The sequence below is a fragment of the Mobula birostris genome, chromosome 15, assembly GCF_030028105.1.
Source record: "Mobula birostris isolate sMobBir1 chromosome 15, sMobBir1.hap1, whole genome shotgun sequence".
Lineage (NCBI taxonomy): Eukaryota > Metazoa > Chordata > Chondrichthyes > Myliobatiformes > Myliobatidae > Mobula > Mobula birostris.
The window spans coordinates 26,400,227-26,418,359 of record NC_092384.1 but is presented as its reverse complement, the minus strand read 5'-3'; the positions used below and the strand labels follow the sequence as shown (position 1 = coordinate 26,418,359).

The 18,133-nt window shown below is 43.7% G+C and overlaps 1 protein-coding gene across 1 annotated transcript in view; it reads left to right on the top strand.

Moving 5' to 3' along the window:
* Positions 1-10,975: 10,975 nt before the first annotated feature.
* pskh1 (protein serine kinase H1) overlaps positions 10,976-18,133 on the top strand; it is a 40,846-nt gene continuing 33,688 nt past the window's right edge. The window contains exons 1-2 of the mRNA XM_072279487.1: positions 10,976-11,154; positions 11,599-12,687. Coding sequence (XP_072135588.1) covers positions 11,746-12,687 — 942 coding nt within the window. The 5' untranslated portion in view covers positions 10,976-11,154; positions 11,599-11,745. The remainder of the gene's footprint in view (positions 11,155-11,598; positions 12,688-18,133) is intronic.

Below are 18,133 nucleotides of genomic sequence, written 5' to 3'. Positions count from 1 at the left end.
CAGGCAGCATCTCTAGGAAGAGGAACAGTCGACGTTTCAGGCCGAGACCCTTCGTCAGGACTAACTGAAGGAAGAGCTAGTAAGAGATTTGAAAGTGGGAGGGAGAGGGGGAGATCCAAAATGATAGGAGAAGACAGGAGAGGGAGGGATGGAGCCAAGAGCTGGACAGGTGATTGGCAAAAGGGATATGAGAGGATCATGGGACAGGAGGCCCAGGGAGAAGGAAAAGGGGGAGGGGGGGAAACCCAGAGGATGGGCAAGGGGTATAGTGAAAGGGAGAGAGGGAGAAAAAGGAGAGTGAGAGAAAGAATGTGTGTATATAAATAAATAAATACGAGGGGGAGGTGAGACATTAGCGGAAGTTAGAGAAGTTGATGTTCATGCCATCAGGTTGGAGGCTACCCAGACAGAATATAAGGTGTTGTTCCTCCAACCTGAGTGTGGCTTCATCTTTACAGTAGAGGAGGCCGTGGATAGACATGTCAGAATGGGAATGGGATGTGGAATTAAAATGTGTGGCCACTGGGAGATCCTGCTTTCTCTGGCGGACAGAGCGTAGGTGTTCAGCAAAATGATCTCCCAGTCTGCGTCGGGTCTCGCCAATATATAGAAGGCCACATTGGGAGCACCGGACGCAGTATATCACCCCAGTCGACTCACAGGTGAAGTGTCGCCTCACCTGGAAGGACTGTCTGGGGCCCTGAATGGTGGTAAGGGAGGAAGTAAGGGCATGTGTAGCACTTGTTCCGCTTACAAGGATGAGTGCCAGGAGGGAGATCAGTGGGGAGGGATGGGGGTATGAATGGACAAGGGAGTCGCGTAGGGAGCGATCCCTGCGGAAAGCGGGGGGGGGAGGGAAAGATGTGCTTAGTGGTGGGATCCCGTTGGAGGTGGCGGAAGTTACGGAGAATAATATGTTGGACCCGGAGGGCGGAAGTTACGGGGGAAGTTTCCCTTTCTGATATGTCTATCCACGGCCTCCTCTACTGTAAAGATGAAGCCACACTCAGGTTGGAGGAACAACACCTTATATTCCGCCTGGGTAGCCTCCAGCCTGATGGCATGAACATTGACTTCTCTAACTTCCGCTAATGCCCCACCTCCCCCTCGTACCCCATCAGTTATTTATTTTTATACACACATTCTTTCTCTCACTCTCCTTTTTCTCCCTCTCTCCCTTTCACTATACCCCTTGCCCATCCTCTGGGTTTCCTCCCCCTTTTCCTTCTCCCTGGGACTCCTGTCCCATGATCCTCTCATATCCCCTTTGCCTATCACCTGTCCAGCTCTTGGCTCCATCCCTCCCCCTCCTGTCTTCTCCTATCATTTTGGATCTCCCCCTCCCCCTCCAACTTTCTAATCTCTTACTAACTCTTCCTTCAGTTAGTCCTGACGAAGGGTCTCGGCCTGAAATGTCGACTGCACCTCTTCCTAGAGATGCTGCCTGGCCTGCTGCGTTCACCAGCAACTTTGATGTGTTTTGCTTGAATTTCCAGCATCTGCAGAATTCTTCGTGTTTGCGCTGAACCCCTCTCAACCAAGTTTCTGTAATGGCCACGACATCATAGTTTCATGCCTTCAAAGTTCGAAATAAATTTACCATCAAAGTACGCATATGTCACCTTGCAACACTCGGATTCATTTTCTTGCAGGCATTCACAGTAGAACAAAGACATACAATAGAATCAGAGAGTGGTGGCTGTGTGGAACGAGCTTCCAGCAGAAGTGGTTGAGGCAGGTTTGATGTTGTCATTTAAAGTTAAATTGGGTAGATATATGGACAGGAAAGGAATGGAGGGTTATGGGCTGAGTGCAGGTCGGTGGGACTAGGTGAGAGTAAGAGTTCGGCATGGACTAGAAGGGCCGGGATGGCCTGTTTCCGTGCTGTAATTGTTATATAATCAATGAAAACTACACACAAAGGCTGATAAGCAACCAGTGGGCAAAAGAATACAAACTGTGCAAATACAATAAGTACACAGACAAGGAAACAATTACCAAAATAAACGAATAATGAATGAATTAATTCTGAGAACACTACTTGTAGAGTTCCTGAGAGTGAGTCCATAGGTTGTGCTCAGTGATCGGTCCAGAGTTGAGGTGAGTGAAGTTATTCATGCTGGCGCAGGGGCCTGATGGTTGGTTCCTGAGCCTGGTTGTGCGGAACCCAAGGCTCCTGTACCTCCTTCCCGATGGCAGCAGCGAGAAGGGAGCACGGCCTGGATGGTGGATGGCAGTGCTCCTTGTAGATGTGCTTAGTGGTGGGGGAAGGAGCCATTCCTGTGATGGATTGGGCTGCACCTATCATTTTTGTAGCATTTTCTGACCTTGGGCCTTGCTGTTTCCATACCAGGCTCTGATACAACCGGTCAGGATATGCTCTACTGTGCCTCTATAGAAGTTTGTCAGAGGTTTAGATGACATGCTGAATCTGCGCAAATTTCTCAGAACGTTAAGGTGCTGCCATGGCTTCCTTGAAATGGCACTTACACGCTGGTCCCAGGACTGATCCCTGATGTGATAACGCCAAGAAACTTAAAGTTACTGACTCTGTCCATCTTCGATCCTCTACTGAGGACTGGCTTATGGACCCATGACTTCTTCTTCCTGTGGTCAATAAATCAGCTGTTTGGTTTTGCTGACATTGAGCTAGAGGTTGCATTGGTTTTCAGTCTCCCCCCCATATGCCGATTCATCGCCACCTTTAATTTGGCCAACAACAGTGGTGCTGTCAGCAAACTTACCAGGCATGGTGTTGGAGCTGTGCTTAGCCTCACAGTCATAAGTAAACAGCTGGTAGAGCAGGCGGCTAAGCACACGGCCTTGTGGTGCAGCTGTTCTGATGGTGATTGTGGAGGAGATGTTGTTGCCAATCTGAACAGAATAGGGTCTGCAAGTGCAAATGAGTGTCTTTGCTCTAAGTTCATCACTCTTACCCTAGCATTAAAATAAACACTTCAAACGGCCTGTCCCATTGTGTACCTCGCTGTACTCCTGCCTGGCTCCCTTTTCAGACTTGCTGGTCAATGCATCTGCTTTCCTCTCAGCCCCTCTACTTTCTGACCTGGTGCTTTGGTCCCTATGCACCTAGTGGGAAATTAGTTTAAACCATCCCAGGTACCACCAGCAATCCTCTCAGCCAGGATATTGTCTTCCCTCCATTTCAGATGCAACCCATCCCTCATGTACAGGTCGCCTCTACACCGGGAGAGGTTCCAGCAATCCAAGAACCTAAAACCTTGTCCCTGCATCAGCCTGGCATTCATCTGTCTACCTTTCCATTCCCATCTTCACTAGCACCTAAAGTTATGAGTAACCTAAAGTTACTCAAAATCCTACCAGAAGTTGGAAACCAATCTAAAACCGTTAGAAAGACTTATTTTGCTGCACTGATTCATGCCCACAATTAGCTCACAGCCACAAAACTTCAACAACTTTTCCATTCTCTCCAGAATTCAATGTTCAGCTATCAAGATAACAGAGCTGTAAGTTTTTTCTTACTTGATTCCTTTTTCTCTCTATTCCAGAATAGTTTTATAATTTTCCATCTCTTCGAGTCATTTCTTATATTTCTTTTGATCTACTTGCAATCTTACTTTGCTCTTCTCCAGTGCATGGACTGGATAATTCACCAATTTTGGAACAGAAATTTACCGAATTTGTACCTTGAAAGGGTGCTTTTTGCCAGATCCTAGAATCAAATATGTCAGAGTAACTGGAGAATAGAGTGGACGGGGAATGGTTGTAGAGTGTTGGTGTGTACATGTTGGGGGCCATGCCCAGGAGGTCCAAAGCCTTGTGCCTAAATGAGTTTCCAGTTAAAGAGATATTTGGAGGCAACTGGAACATTAATAACTGTATGCAAATTTTAAATGTGTTCGTTAATTTTATCTGAAGGTTGACGCCCGCCCATTCAGTGAAATGCTCAGGAGTTTGAGACTTGTAATAGTGCAGAGCCACCTACTGGCTTGAGCATGGCACTGTTGTCAATGGGATGAAAATCAAACAGTTGAGGTGTTAAGAAACTCTATTCCAAAGTCACCTGCAGGTATCTCAGGGTGTTTAATGTAAGGGTTTGTGAACCGAGTTTATACAGACGTTTCCAAAAAGAAATACCAAGAAGATGGTGCCAGCAAGCAATGTGACCAAAGGCGACATCCTTCAGACAGTTCACGAAACTACTTCTTTTATTTCCTTTACTTCTTTCAAAACTGATTCAGCTGCTATAGAAACCTGTGATTTACATTTTGATGGTGTGTTTTCGGGCTGATTGAGTAATCTGGACCTTTGCTGTCTCTGAGGGAGTTTGGTGCAGTTTCGAGCAGACTGTGTGACCTGGAGGGCAAGGAGCCTGGAGATCGCAAGCCCATGATCGGCTCTATGTCGATCTCGCTAATTAAAGCGTTGATTTAGATTGAAATCAATGAGGGCGAGAGCGGAAGGTGAGCGAGTGTTCAGTGCCATCTGCCTGCATTTGACCGCTCTCTCTTTCGCTGTTGCTGGAGGAAGGGGCCTGCGTTTGACCAGTCTCTCCCACCCTCTCTGCTGCCGGGGGATGGTCTTGGGCAAGGTTTAATTGACACCGTTTGTGGAATGGACTTTGTAGTTCATGTGATGATGTTTCTGGTTGCTCCTTTTTTTAGATTGCTGTTTTGATCGGGGCCAACTGGCTCTACAGCCTGCAGTCAACAAACAGCACAGCGCTGAACTGAACTACTCTGAATATTCCTAAATTGTTTCAATGTCCTTGTGGTTTGATGTTTTATATTCTGTCTTTTTTTGCCATTGGAATGATTTATTCTTTTTTTTGCAGGTTTGATGTTTGATGTTTTTTTGGAACAGGTTCCATGGTGTTTCTTTGTTTTATGGCTGTCTGTGGGAAGACAAATCTCAAGGTTGTCCACTACATTCAAACTTTAATAAGAAATGTAGTGTGAATCTTTGATTTCTACGTATAGGAACTTCAGTAATTGGGGGACACTCCTGGGCCTTTAAAACTTGGCACAGATACAGCTTCCATGTCAGGTGTGCACAATGCTTCCTCCTTTTATGATGGGGATTAATTCCTTAAACAAAATTTTTGTAAATTGAAACTGAAGGCTGAAATGCATACTGGGCACTTCCATATAGTGTACAGAGCGTTGTTTTATTCATAGAGAAAAAAATTACCATTGCAAGTCAAAGATGGATGGCTAAAGAATCAATGATATTGTAGAGAAAGTATTTGAAATGAATATTTGTAAATGGGTGATTTCTGTATGTGTAGCGTTTGGCTTGCTTGCTTTGTGACTGAGACGTAGGTGCTCCCATGTGTCTCCTACTTCTTGGCCACCATAGACACAGCTGACTTCCCCATCCTCCTCCATTATCCACCAGTAGGCGGGAAGTTACAATTTGGGTCACAGCCAGAGTATTAGGTACGGTTCATATTGTCGCAGATTTGGTAGGACATGATTACAGCGGAGAAGATTTCACCAGTATGGTGGCACAGGGTTCTGCAGATAGCGGAAGCAGGAGTGACACATGCACAAAGCACCCGAGGAACCCAGCAGGTTTCTGGCTGAGACCCCTCGTCTGGACTGCCTGGGATGGAGTGTTTTAAACATGAGGAGAGACTGCCGAGGCTAGGTTTGGAGGAAAAGAGGCAGAGTGGGGAACCAGATGGAGGTACATAAAATTATAGGAGTATAGAGACTGAGAATCATGGAATGTGGTTTTAATTAGGAAAGTCAAGCTGGTGTAAGAGATTAGTTACAATTTGTTTGATGCACGAGAGGCAGAGTGGTCTGCTCCTGTTTCTTTTTATGACATTCTTATGTTTATAACCGTGTTGTTATATTTAACCCTCAAGTGAGATTTGCACCACCAAGTCTGATTAAATCCATCTGGCCCTCCCTCACTTCATCTCCTGTTGAAATCTGCAACTGTAACTTTCCTGTCCTGGGTTTCAAATATGCAACAATTTTCTGGCTGGCCTCACGTTTTTCATCCTCTATAAACCTGAGGTTATTCAAACTCTGCAGAGCATGCCTTAACTCCCCAGACCCTTCTTCTAAAGCAGACCCTGGCAGCTGAAACAACTTGGTTCTGCTCTCCTCTGCTGTGGACTCTGCAGAATTCTGTGCAGGATCTGCAGACTCTGTCATGGTGGGGCGATGGGGATGAGAGTTGTAATGTGGCAGGTAACTGATAGTTTGGGATGGTGTGCACCCCTTCAGCAGGGTGATTATATACACAAAGGAAGAAACAGTCCAAAAAACTTTACATTCATGATCTGTCCATTCAGTAGTGTGAGCTTTAAAAAGTCACATAGCACCATTGCCATCATGTGGTCCCGAGGCAATAACCCTTTGATTGTCCGAGGGGCTTCCACACCCAGCTCCGGGTCTCCGTGTGCAGTAGTGTTAGGAGCCAACACTGTGGCCCTTCCCCACAGAGTCTTGGCACTGTTTGCACTGAGCTCCAGTGCATCTCCCAATGTGTACACCTGCCGCCTGAACTGTGCCAGTCGGCACCACTCCCTTACACACATCTCACTGTGCTGCAAGATTAACAAGGTTTCAGGCAGACTGAAGGGTGTCCCTCACCGAGTTGATAACCTTTCAGCAACACTTGATGCCTGTCTCGGTGTGTGTCCCCAGGAACAGTCCACCAATCATCTGTTAGGCGGGTGCTGGGGATGAACAGACCCTTACACTGACCTTCAGGGACCATCAAGTAATCTGATGTTTGCCACTTGCCTCCACCTGCTTCTGTCCTGCAGGACCGACGAGTGCCTTCTTAAACTAATGATGAAACAAATTTTAGCCCTTTCTTAAAGGTCAGTTTTGGCATGAACACCCCTGCAGGTCATGGACCAAATACGTGCAGAAGAACTTTAAGCGAGTGACATCAAATATGAATTAGATACCAGTTGATATTGCTGTTGTGCTGGGAGAGGCAGAGGGGGAGGGAGAGGGGGAAGCAGAGGGGGAGGGAGAGAGGGAAGGAGGGGGGGGAAGGAGAGGGGGAGGAAAAGGGCAAGGGAGAGAAGGAGGAGGACAGTTGGTGGGACCAAACCAGGGAGAAGGTGGGGGAGAGTAAACGATGTAAGAAGCTGGGAAGTGATAGGTGGAAAGGTACAGTGGCTTGTAGAAGTTTGGGCGCCCCGGTCAAAATTTCTGTTACTGTGAATAGCTAAGCGAGTAAAAGATGAACTGATTTTCAAAAGGCATAAAGTTAAAGATGACACATTTCTTTAATATTTTAAGCAAGAAAACTTTTTTATTTCCATCTTTTGCAGCTTCAAAATAACAAAAAAGGAAAAGGGCCTGAAGCAAAAGTTTGGGCACCCTGCATGGCAGTACTTAGTAACACCCCCTTTGGCAAGTATCACAGCTTGTAAATGCTTTTTGTAGCCAGCTAAGAGACTTTCAATTCTTGTTTGGGGGATTTTTGCCCATTCTTCCTTGCAAAAGGCTTCTAGTTCTGTGAGATTCTTGGGCTGTCTTGCATGCACTGCTCTTTTGAGGTCTATCCACAGATTTTCGATGATGTTTAGGTCGGGGGACTGTGAGGGCCATGGCAAAACCTTCAGCTTGCGCCTCTTGAGGTAGTCCATTGTGGATTTTGAGGTGCGTTTAGAATCATTATCCTGTTGTAGAAGCCATCCTCTTTTCATCTTCAGCTTTTTTACAGATGGTGTGATGTTTGCTTCTGGAGTTTTCTGGTATTTAATTGAATTCATTCTTCCCCCTACCAGTAAATGTTCCTTGTGCCACTGGCTGCAACACAAGCCCAAAGCATGATCGATCCACCCCCGTGTTTAACAGTTGGAGAGGGGTTCTTTTCATGAAATTCTGCACCCTTTTTTCTCCAAACGTACCTTTGTTCATTGCGGCCAAAAAGTTCTATTCAAAAGGTTCAAAGGAACATCTAAACAAGCCTGATGCATTTTGGAAACAAGTCCTGTGGACTGTTGAAGTTAAAATAGAATGGCAGAATATAGCATTAATGGTATCTCAAAGCTGCTACATAGGTTGTCTCTGTGGTTAAGAAAGCATATGGTGCATTGGCCTTCATCAATCATGGAATTGAGTTTAAGAGCCGAGAGGTAATGTTGCAGCTATATAGGACCCTGGTCAGACCCCACTTGGAATACTGTGCTCAACTCTGGTCGCCTCACTACAGGAAGGACATGGAAACCATAGAAAAGGTGCAGAGGAGATTTACAAGGATGTTGCCTGGATTGGGGAGCATGCCTTATGAGAATAGGTTAAGTGAACTCGGCCTTTTCTCCTTGGAGCGACGGAGGATGAGAGGTGAGCTGATAGAGGTGTACAAGACAATGAGAGGCATTGATCGTGTGAATAGTCAGAGGCTTTTCCCCAGGGCTGAAATGGCTAGCACAAGAAACCACAGTTTTAAGGTGCTTGGATGCAGGTACAGAGGAGATGTCGCGGTAAGTTTTTTACGCAGAGAGTGGTGAGTGCGTGGAATGGGCTGCCGGTGGCGGTGGTGGAGGCGGAAAGGATAGGGTCTTTAAGAGACACCTGGATGGCTACATGGAGCTTAGAAAAATAGAGGGCTATGGGTAAAGCCTAGGTAGTTCTAAGGTAGGGACAAGTTCAGGACAGCTTTGTGAGCTGAAGGGCCTGTATTGTGCTGTAGGTTTTCTATGTTCTACGTTCTATGTTCTACAGTGGAACTCAGCTCCAGCATTCTGTGCCGGTTTGCTAGACTGAAATAAACAGCTGACTCATATGCATTTTCAATATCAAACTATATGCAACATATATTTTCTGCAGCAAGATAATGTTGCGACAAAAAATTGCTGAAAGGAAATTGAGGGAAAGGAAACAAATCATTGATGCAAGGTGTAGTTTTTAAGGAGTTGTTAAAAGTCTAGCCTAGAAATTGATTGTTTCCATTTTTTGTGTGTGTTTAAACAATGATGTAACTCATCGTAAAGCTTTATGGGAACATTGTGTAAAGAGTGAGAACTCCAGTTGCACGATTCATAGAGTGGCATTAAGCTTTGTCTATATTGTTACTCTGGATTTGTTGGAAGGTTTTGGTAAGGCACTTTCTGTTGACGTGTTACAAATTCTCACAGCTTTCAGCATGTAGCCTAACAGGTGCGATTTTTGCAGACAGTTCTCAAGACCCACTTCCAATCAACTTCACATGACAAATTGACTCAAAGTTGTTTGATGTAAAGGACAAAAATTACATGCAAAGTGCTACAGTGGTGAATAGGAAACAATTAAATAAGATATACGTTATCATAACAAGGACTGTTCTGTGGGTTTTCAAATGGAATGGTACTTTATTTGATAACTACCTGTTCTGCTTAGCATAACTTAAAACAATCCTGTAAACACTCCTCCACCTCCCTAGTCCTCACCACTGGTGCTACCTGTACGCTGGGATTAAAAGCACAGCCAGATGATTGGACTTTCCAATGTGTGGGTGTGGGATAGCATGGTAAGTGTTTTTGATGGTGTTATAACAGTGGTCAAGTCTGTTGGCTCCTCTGGTTCCACGGGTAATACGTTGGTGGTAGTTGTTCAGAGACTTCTTCAAGCTGGCCTGGTTGAAATCCTCAGCAATGATTATAGGCATCCGTTAGTCTCATGAGACCATGGATTTGTGCTTTGGAAGGTTTCCAGGGTACAGGCCTGGGCAAGGTTGTATGGAAGACCAGCAGCTGCCCATGCTGCAAGTCTCCCCTCTCCACGCCACCGATGTTGTCCAAGGGAAGGGCATTAGGACCCATACAGCTTGGCACTGATGCCATCGCAGAGCAATGTGTGGTTAAGTGCCTTGCTCAAGGACACAACACACTCCCTCAGGCAAGGCTCAAACTAGCGACCTTCAAATCACTAGACGAATGCCTTAACCATTTGACCACGCGCCAGCAATGATAGAGAAAGCATTAATAGTGTGCTGTTTCGTGATTTTTGATCACAGTGCTCAGCTCTTCCTATGCCTCCCTGACATTGGCCTGAGGTAGAATGTACATCGCTACTAAGATGATGGCAGAAAACTCCTTCGCAGATAAAATGGATGACACTTGACCGCTAGATTTTCCAGATCGGGTGAGCAGGATTAAGATACAACTGCTATGTAAAGCATCCTCTATCTTTAAAAGACCCAGTTGTCCTGTCTTTGAGGTGAATGGTGAAGCCCTGGGTTGCAGTGCTGTGTCCAAAACTGTGGGCTGAGCCATGTTTCCATGAAGCAAAATACATAGCAGTTCCTGATATCTCTCTGGTGCTGCAACCTTGTTTATAGTATTGCAATGACATAATCCGTCACATGTGAGCACATGGCCAAGTGGTTAAGGCATTGGACTAGCTACCTGAAGGTCGTGAGTTCGAGCCCTAGCTGAGGGAACATGTTGTGTCCTTGAACAAGGCACTTGATCACACATTGCTCTGCGACGACACTGGTTCCAAGCTGTATGGGTCCTAATGCCCTTCCCTTGGACAACATTGGTGTTGTGGAGAGGGGAGACTTGCAGCATGGGCAACTGCTGGTCTTTCATACAACCTTGCCCAGGCCTGTGCCCTGGAGAGTGAAGGCTTTCCAGGCACAGATCCATGGTCTCGCAAGACTAACGGGTGCCTTTTAAATAATTTGTCAAGATGTGTAAGCCAGCAGCAAGCTTGCAACTTTTCAAATCCGTTTTTTTAACTGATTGCATTGTTTGCAAGTATTCTCAGATTTTTCTTCTCACAACCAATCACACATTTTTACCTCTCATGTAAAACATTTGCAAATGAGATATTAAAAAACACTAAGCAATTTAAAATGATCTTTCTTGTTCTGTTTTTCTGGCTTGACGTGCATGTTTTGTTTTTGCAAGACCAGCAGAATCACCCACCCTGACGAGCGACGAGGACGAGCGAATCCGCCGCAGAGAAGCGCGTTCTCGCGACCCGCCCGCGGGCACGCGGCTCAGTCTGGCCGGTGCCTGACGGGAAGTGACGTTGGTCAGCGCGGCGCCTGAGTTCAAGGAAAGTTCGCGACGGCGCTCGGTTTTCCGTGCGAGCCATCGAGCGACGCTGAGGCCCGGGCGCCGAGTGTGGGATGTCGCGTCTGGCGCTGGCGGTGACCGCAATAGCGAGAGCGGCCGGTTGCGTTTGCGAGAAGGGTTTTCGGCGGAGTCAGGTGGGCAGGGCGGGGGTCTGTGGGACGTTAGGCTGAATAGTGTGGGGCCGGGCCGGGCTGGGCTGGGCTAGTCTAGTCTAGTCTAGTCTAGTCTAGTCTAGTCTAGTCTATGCCGTGTCAGGGCTGACGGTGGTCTTGAGAAGGGGCTGTTGGAACAATGAAGTAGGGCTGGACTTAGCTGTGTGGGGCCGTGTCAGTTAGATTGGCCTGGGTTCGGTTGTGCAGGGTAGGTGGTGGGGCTTGGAAAGGGGCTGTTCCAACAATAGGCTAAGGGGTGGAGTTGATGGTAGGAGATGAGGGTTCACCACCTGGATCTTTAACCCTCTGTTGTAGGCGAGGGATTGAGATCTTTATCGGTTTCTCCAGCTTATGCACTGCCATTGTTTAAACCGTTTTATGAAACCAATTTAAATGCCAACCTGAAAGAATGTTTCTATTCTACAGGGAACTCGTTTGCAAGTATGGTTATTGGACGCGTTTTGAAACACGTACTGTGTCGTTGCAGAGGAAGAATCAAGGTGCAGGTAGACAAGGAGCTGGATGATGATGAAGGGATGAAATGATTTCCTGGTCCAGCAACAGCAGAAAGTAATGGGCTGCGGGACAAGCAAAGTGCTTCCCGAGCCAACTAAAAACTTTCATTTGGATCTCGTCAAAACTGTGGAGCCATACACCGGCCAAAATGTAGATAAATATAAGCACTTTATTAAAGACAATACCATCAAGAATCGGAACAAGAATGATGCACCCCCGCCTCATCAAACTAATGCTTACCAACAGAGTGGCCATTGGGACCAGCAAAACGATCCTAGGAGGAATAAAGTGGCTAAATATCGTGCTAAATTTGATCCCAGAGTGACTGCGAAGTATGACATCAAAGCACTGATAGGTAGAGGGAGTTTCAGTCGTGTGGTTAGAGTGGAACACAAAAGCACCAAACAGCCTTATGCAATAAAACTGATTGAGACAAAGTACAAGGAAGGCAGGGAAGTGTGCGAGTCTGAGCTTAATGTCCTCCGGAGGGTGAGGCATACCAATGTCATACAACTGATTGAAGTATTTGAGACTCAAGAGCGAGTGTATATGGTAATGGAGCTTGCTACTGGAGGTGAACTTTTCGATAGGATTATAGCCAAAGGTTCTTTTACTGAACGTGATGCCACAAAAGTGTTGCAAATGGTTCTTGATGGAGTTAAATATTTGCACATACTAGGCATCACGCACAGAGACCTGAAACCTGAAAACTTGCTGTACTATCATCCAGGAGCTGATTCTAAAATTATGATTACAGATTTTGGATTAGCCAGCACTCGAAAGAAAGGTGATGATTGTCTCATGAAGACAACCTGTGGCACCCCAGAATATATTGCTCCTGAAATCCTTGTGAGGAAGCCTTACACAAATTCTGTTGACATGTGGGCATTGGGTGTGGTTTCTTATATTTTATTAAGTGGAACCATGCCCTTTGAAGATGATAATCGCACTCGATTGTACAGGCAGATATTGAAGGGCAAATATAGTTACTCAGGAGAGGTAAGTGATTAGTGTTAAAGTATGGTATAACAAAGGTTCTGCAATTAAGTAACCCATTATTTGAATGTGGTTGCATGAGTGTTCCTTGATTAATTCCAGTGTATTGGAGTAAATGTGCAGACACATCAGTGTTGACTGTGTGTATAAAATCCTTCCGACATTTTGCACTTGTTTAGTGATTTCCATTTTAAAATGAAGCAAACTTACCTTCATGATAGTCAAAAATATTTAATATGTCAAAGGATGTAGTATGCTCTCAGGGTATTTTTCAATGTCCTTGTCCCAAGGTAAACCTACACTGACTTCCATCCCAGTTTTACTTCTGGTCTTGGATGTACATGTCAATGGACCTGACACATAATTGGTCATCCGTATCTAAGGTGACTAAAAAAAAAATCACCATCAGCACCAGCTGTTCTACAAAACTGTCTTCTACTTCATCTTTACCTTGAAAATATTCCTAAATTTATTTTCTATAAAACTACCTACCAGGTTGCTGTGTACTCTACCTTTTTCTCTAATAAATTTGAAGAAATTGTTTATTTTTGACATCGTTGAAAATGATTTGTTTAGCACCTTCCAAAATCCAGCCCTTGTAATCCCTCCCACTTTGATTGTAAAGCTCTATATCTGCATCTCATTGTGTTGAAGTCTTGTTTCTTTCTCTCTGGCAGACCATCTCAGTGTAGCTGATCCTTACTTCCTGACAAACTCAGCAAAATGTCTTGACCACTCATTGATGGTTCTATCTTTTCACTCATCAACCCATTTACTTACATAAAACACCATAATTAACCCATTTTCAATTCCTTTGCACATATTTTTGATCTATTACCAACTTCCATTTTCTTTCTATGTTCTACTTTACTGTCCATCTACCCAACAGGTCAAATCTGACTCTTTTCCATGCAATAGCGTGAACGTTCTCATTGTCATTGGTACAATATTGTGATCATGGTGCATTATTTTTGAAGTCTTCTATGTGATCAACCACTTTACCCACTAAGGCTGTCCTTCATTCAGCGGTAGAGCCTTTTTTTTACTGTTTATATTTTATGATCTTTGTGCTTAGTGGCTTCATGTGTGGGAGGTGTTTATCCTTCATGTCAGCATTCCTTTTGCCGCAGCAAGACCTCCAGTTATGTTTTTACTGTATGTGAACAAATAGAAATCTACCAGATTTTCTCAAAATTACTTACTCACTTGAGATCTCAAGTGTAAAACTCCCAAGCTGCCAAGCAACTGCCACACTGAATCTATTACCTGTCATTCAATTTTGGGACATGTTCTGACAATGAAACAAGCTATTTAAATCTTTCTTAGGCATGGTTAATGGAATGTGAATGCTAACCACTTTGAAAAACATCTACTTTTGTGCAAAATGCCAAGGATGTTGGTGTATTACATTCAGCTCTTTAAATACTAAAGCCAATGCCCTCGGTCCTGGTACAGTACATTCCTCAGAGTTTAGAGCTGGAGAATGCCTTGTAGGATATAAGTAATTTTTTTTTTGAAGTGCTGGTTCAGTACCCCTTATCCGAAATGCTTGGAGCTGGAAGTGTTTCAGATTTTTTTGGATTTTGGAATATGTAATGAGATAGCTTGGGATTGTCATCATTTCCAACACTGAATTTAAGTGCTAAAGTCTTTGCCTTACAGTTCTTCATTACACATATGTACTGATGCAGCTGTTCAGTGTGTTAACTTTTCATCAACAACGATCTTGGTAAACTGATTATTGAATTTCTCTGCTGCTTCGTGATCAGATGCTCGATCATTAGAAATCTTTAACAGTTTAATGCTGTGCCTTTTCTTAAATTTCTGCAACCAGTCTGCTGAATACTCCCAATTCTCAATTTTCAGTTTGTTGTGACAGATCTTTGCTTGTTTCACGATCAGCAGCATATTAAGCAGTTGAAGCAACATGTGTTTACCGACACTGAATCCATTCTTTCAATACACGATCTTCATTGTTTGTTTTATGCAGTGTTTTTCTATTTTTCATTACATATGTGAGGTAATTTGTTAGAACTGTCTGGTGCACAAAGACCTGTGCATCCCCTTGGAGTCTTCCCAGCACCTCATGGAATTTTCCATTTATGACATCACGTCAGCGCTCAAAAAATTTTTGGATTTCAGTGATTTTTGGAATTTTGTATAAGAGTTGCTCAGCTTGTATCTTGATTTTTACTCATACTTAATTACAGTAACATCTGTGATTTAATACAATTCCAAAGCAAATGTGTAATTAGCTCTTTTTAACTATACCTGTTTTGGTATTTGTCCTGAACCTCTAGTGATCTTTTGATATCATTGGTGAGTTGCCGCAACTAAGCATCAGGGTAATCTTTGTGTTGAATGGTGCATAAGTTATTCTGTTTGTCAGGTCACTTATAGAAATTCAGTGATATTTCTTGGTTGTTACTGGATTGTGTCTGTACTTTGAAGTTGCTAAGCTGTTAAAATGATGAAAAAAGCAATAGGTATATATACTTGTGACAAAGTGCAGATCATTAGGCTTCATGTACACTAAATTATAAACTTATTGTTGAGGTGACATATATTGAACTAGTGTGAGTTGGCTATTGTGAAAATATAGTTCATGTGTGAACCTATGCGATGTCTGTGTTTATACTACTCCCCCAGTATAAATCTCCAGATATTTTTCAGTGGGCTGACATGCGATGATAGATTACAGGTTTATTATCCACTAGGTAAATTTTTCTTGTCTTCATCAGGTGTTATGTTTTTATTTATTTAGTGAAACATCGTGGAGTGGGCCCTTCTGGCCTTTCAAGCACCACCATCCCCTCAAACCCCAATTTAATCCTAACCTAAACACGGGGTAATTTACAATGACCAATTTGTCTATCTGGTATGTCTGAACTATGGGAGGAAACTAGAGTACCTGGGGAAAACCCACACATTCCACAGGGAGGATGTACAGACTCCTTACAGTAGATGCTGAGATTAAACTCTGAACTCAGGTGCCCCAGAATGTAATAGTGTTGTGCTACTGTGGTGCTTTTTGGAAGACAAAGACAAACAGACTTCTGTAATCTTCATCTAATTCAGCACATAAAGGTGAACATTAGAAGAAATTTACTTTTAATTTTGGTTTAGTTAAATGAATTGTGGTAAAGATTAATGTCTATTTCACACAAAATTGGTACGCCATAGATTTTGAGTAAGATTGTACATTTGGTTTATTGTCACATTCTGGGATACGATGGAAAAACTTAGTTTTGCTGCCATGAATACAGATCATTCTATCATATCAGTGCATTGATGTGGTCCAAGGAAAATACGATAACAAAATGCTGAATAAAGTGTTACAGAGAAAGTGCAGGCAGTCAATAAGGTACAAGGCCATTATGAGGTAGATTGTCAAGTTAAGAGTCTATTTTATTGTATTGAGGACCATTCACTGACCTTGCAACAGTGAAAACTGTCCTTGAGTCTGGTGGTGCATGTGTTCAGCTATTTGTATCTTCTGCCTGAGGGAGGTGGGGGAGAAGAGAGAATGTTTGGTATGGGTGGGGTCTTTGATTATGTTGCTGCTTCACTGAGCTATTGAGAAGTTTGAACAGAGCCCATGGATGGGAGGCTGGTTTCTGTGATGTGCTGTGTCTGGGACAGAGCAATTATCATGATCCATGCAGATAAGATGTTTTGTATAGTGCATTGATAAAAATTGGTGAGGATTAAAGAGGACATACCAAATATCTTTAGCCTCTTCAGGAATTAGAGATGCTGGTGTGCCATTTTGGTCATGGTATTGTGGTTGGCCCAAGGCAGGCTGTTGATGATATTCACTCCTAGGAACTTGAAGCTGTCAACACTCAGAACCTGAGCACTCTTGGATGTAGACAGCAGGGTTGCAGTGCACACCCACCCCCTCTCCCTTTCCTCCAGTCAACAACCAGTTCTTTTGTTTTGCTGCTATTGAGGGGAAAGTTTGTTGTCATGACACCATGCCACTTTCCTCCTTCCTGTACTCTGACTTATCCTTTTCGAGATTTGCTGCATAACAGTGTGCTGTCTTCAAACTTAAAGATGAAATTAGAGCAGAATCTAGCCATGCAGTTGTGATGTATAGGGAGTAAGCTGGGGGCTGAGGATGCAATCTTGTGTTGAGGATAATTGTGGCAGAGGTGTTGCTGTCTGTCTTTACTGACTGCAGCCTTTTGGTCAGGATGTTAGGAAAGGGAACTGTCCCAGGTCAAGGTATTTGGAGAACATGTGCTATCTATCCACAAGTGTATCGATAGCTCTTTCCCTCCATTCTGTTTCACTTATTTTTTTTGCTATTGGATGCAAGTTTTCAGAGAGGTAATTAAAAATAATTGCTAATGATTTTTTTGTTTCCTAATGTTATATTTTGGACACAGCATAAATTCATTTTTAAATGGAAGTCTTGGCCTTACTGCAAATGGAACGTGATGTATTCCATGACTTTAACCACTGATTTTCTTCAGTGGCTTTGATTGTATTAATGGTTTTGAGGACAATGGAGTAGCGTCTGAGCCCTGGGGTAGAATCTTAGGTAACTGCAAGCTATCTGTCTTTGTGACTGGGAGTTAGTTTAGTATGGGATTCAATAAGAAAGGGTAAAAAGAGAATTAAAAGTATTGAACATGGGCATCACAGTGATGTAGCTAGAAACACACAAGGGGCTGGAGGAGCTCAGCAGTTCAGGCAGGGTCTGTGGAGGCAAATAGATAGTGAACTTTGACTTGAGGCCCTTTATCTAAACCCAAAATGTCAGCTGTCTACTTCCCTCCCCAGATGACACCTGACCTGCTGAGTTCCACCTTCTTGTAGCACGCTCAAAATGCTGGAGGAACTCAGCAGGCCCGAAACATTGACTGTACTCTTTTCCATAAATGCTGCCTGGCCTGCTGAGTCCCTCCAGCAGTTTGTGTGTGTTGCTTGGATTTCCAGCATCTGTAGATTTTTTTCTCGTTTGTGATTGGTCCACTTTCTTGTGTATCACTCTAGATTTCCAGCATTTGCAATCTCTTGTGTCTTGGTGTAGCTAGTGGTATATACGTACTATAGTATATACTGGCCCTCTTTTGTATTTCTGTAAGTCAGCTCATGCAAAATTCTGCTTGAGTTTTGCATCAGGTTTGGTTTGCCTATCCTCCAGAACTTCATCTCAGTTGTCTATTCGTTCCCCATGTTTGTAAATTTCTCCAGCTCTAAACTTCTATGTGATCTCTCCTTGTCCACTTAAGGTTACTTTATTGTAAAATACATGACAGTACAATGAAATTCTTTGCTCGTGTGAAGCTCAGAGTAAATGGTATACATGGTAATAATAATACAGTGATGAGTGGAAAGTAAAGGAGTAGTGCGAAGTGCAGTAATGCAGACTGAATAATGCAACAAGAGATGCTGCAGTGACAATTATGGAAAAAGTAGATTTGAGGTTTTAGGAGTG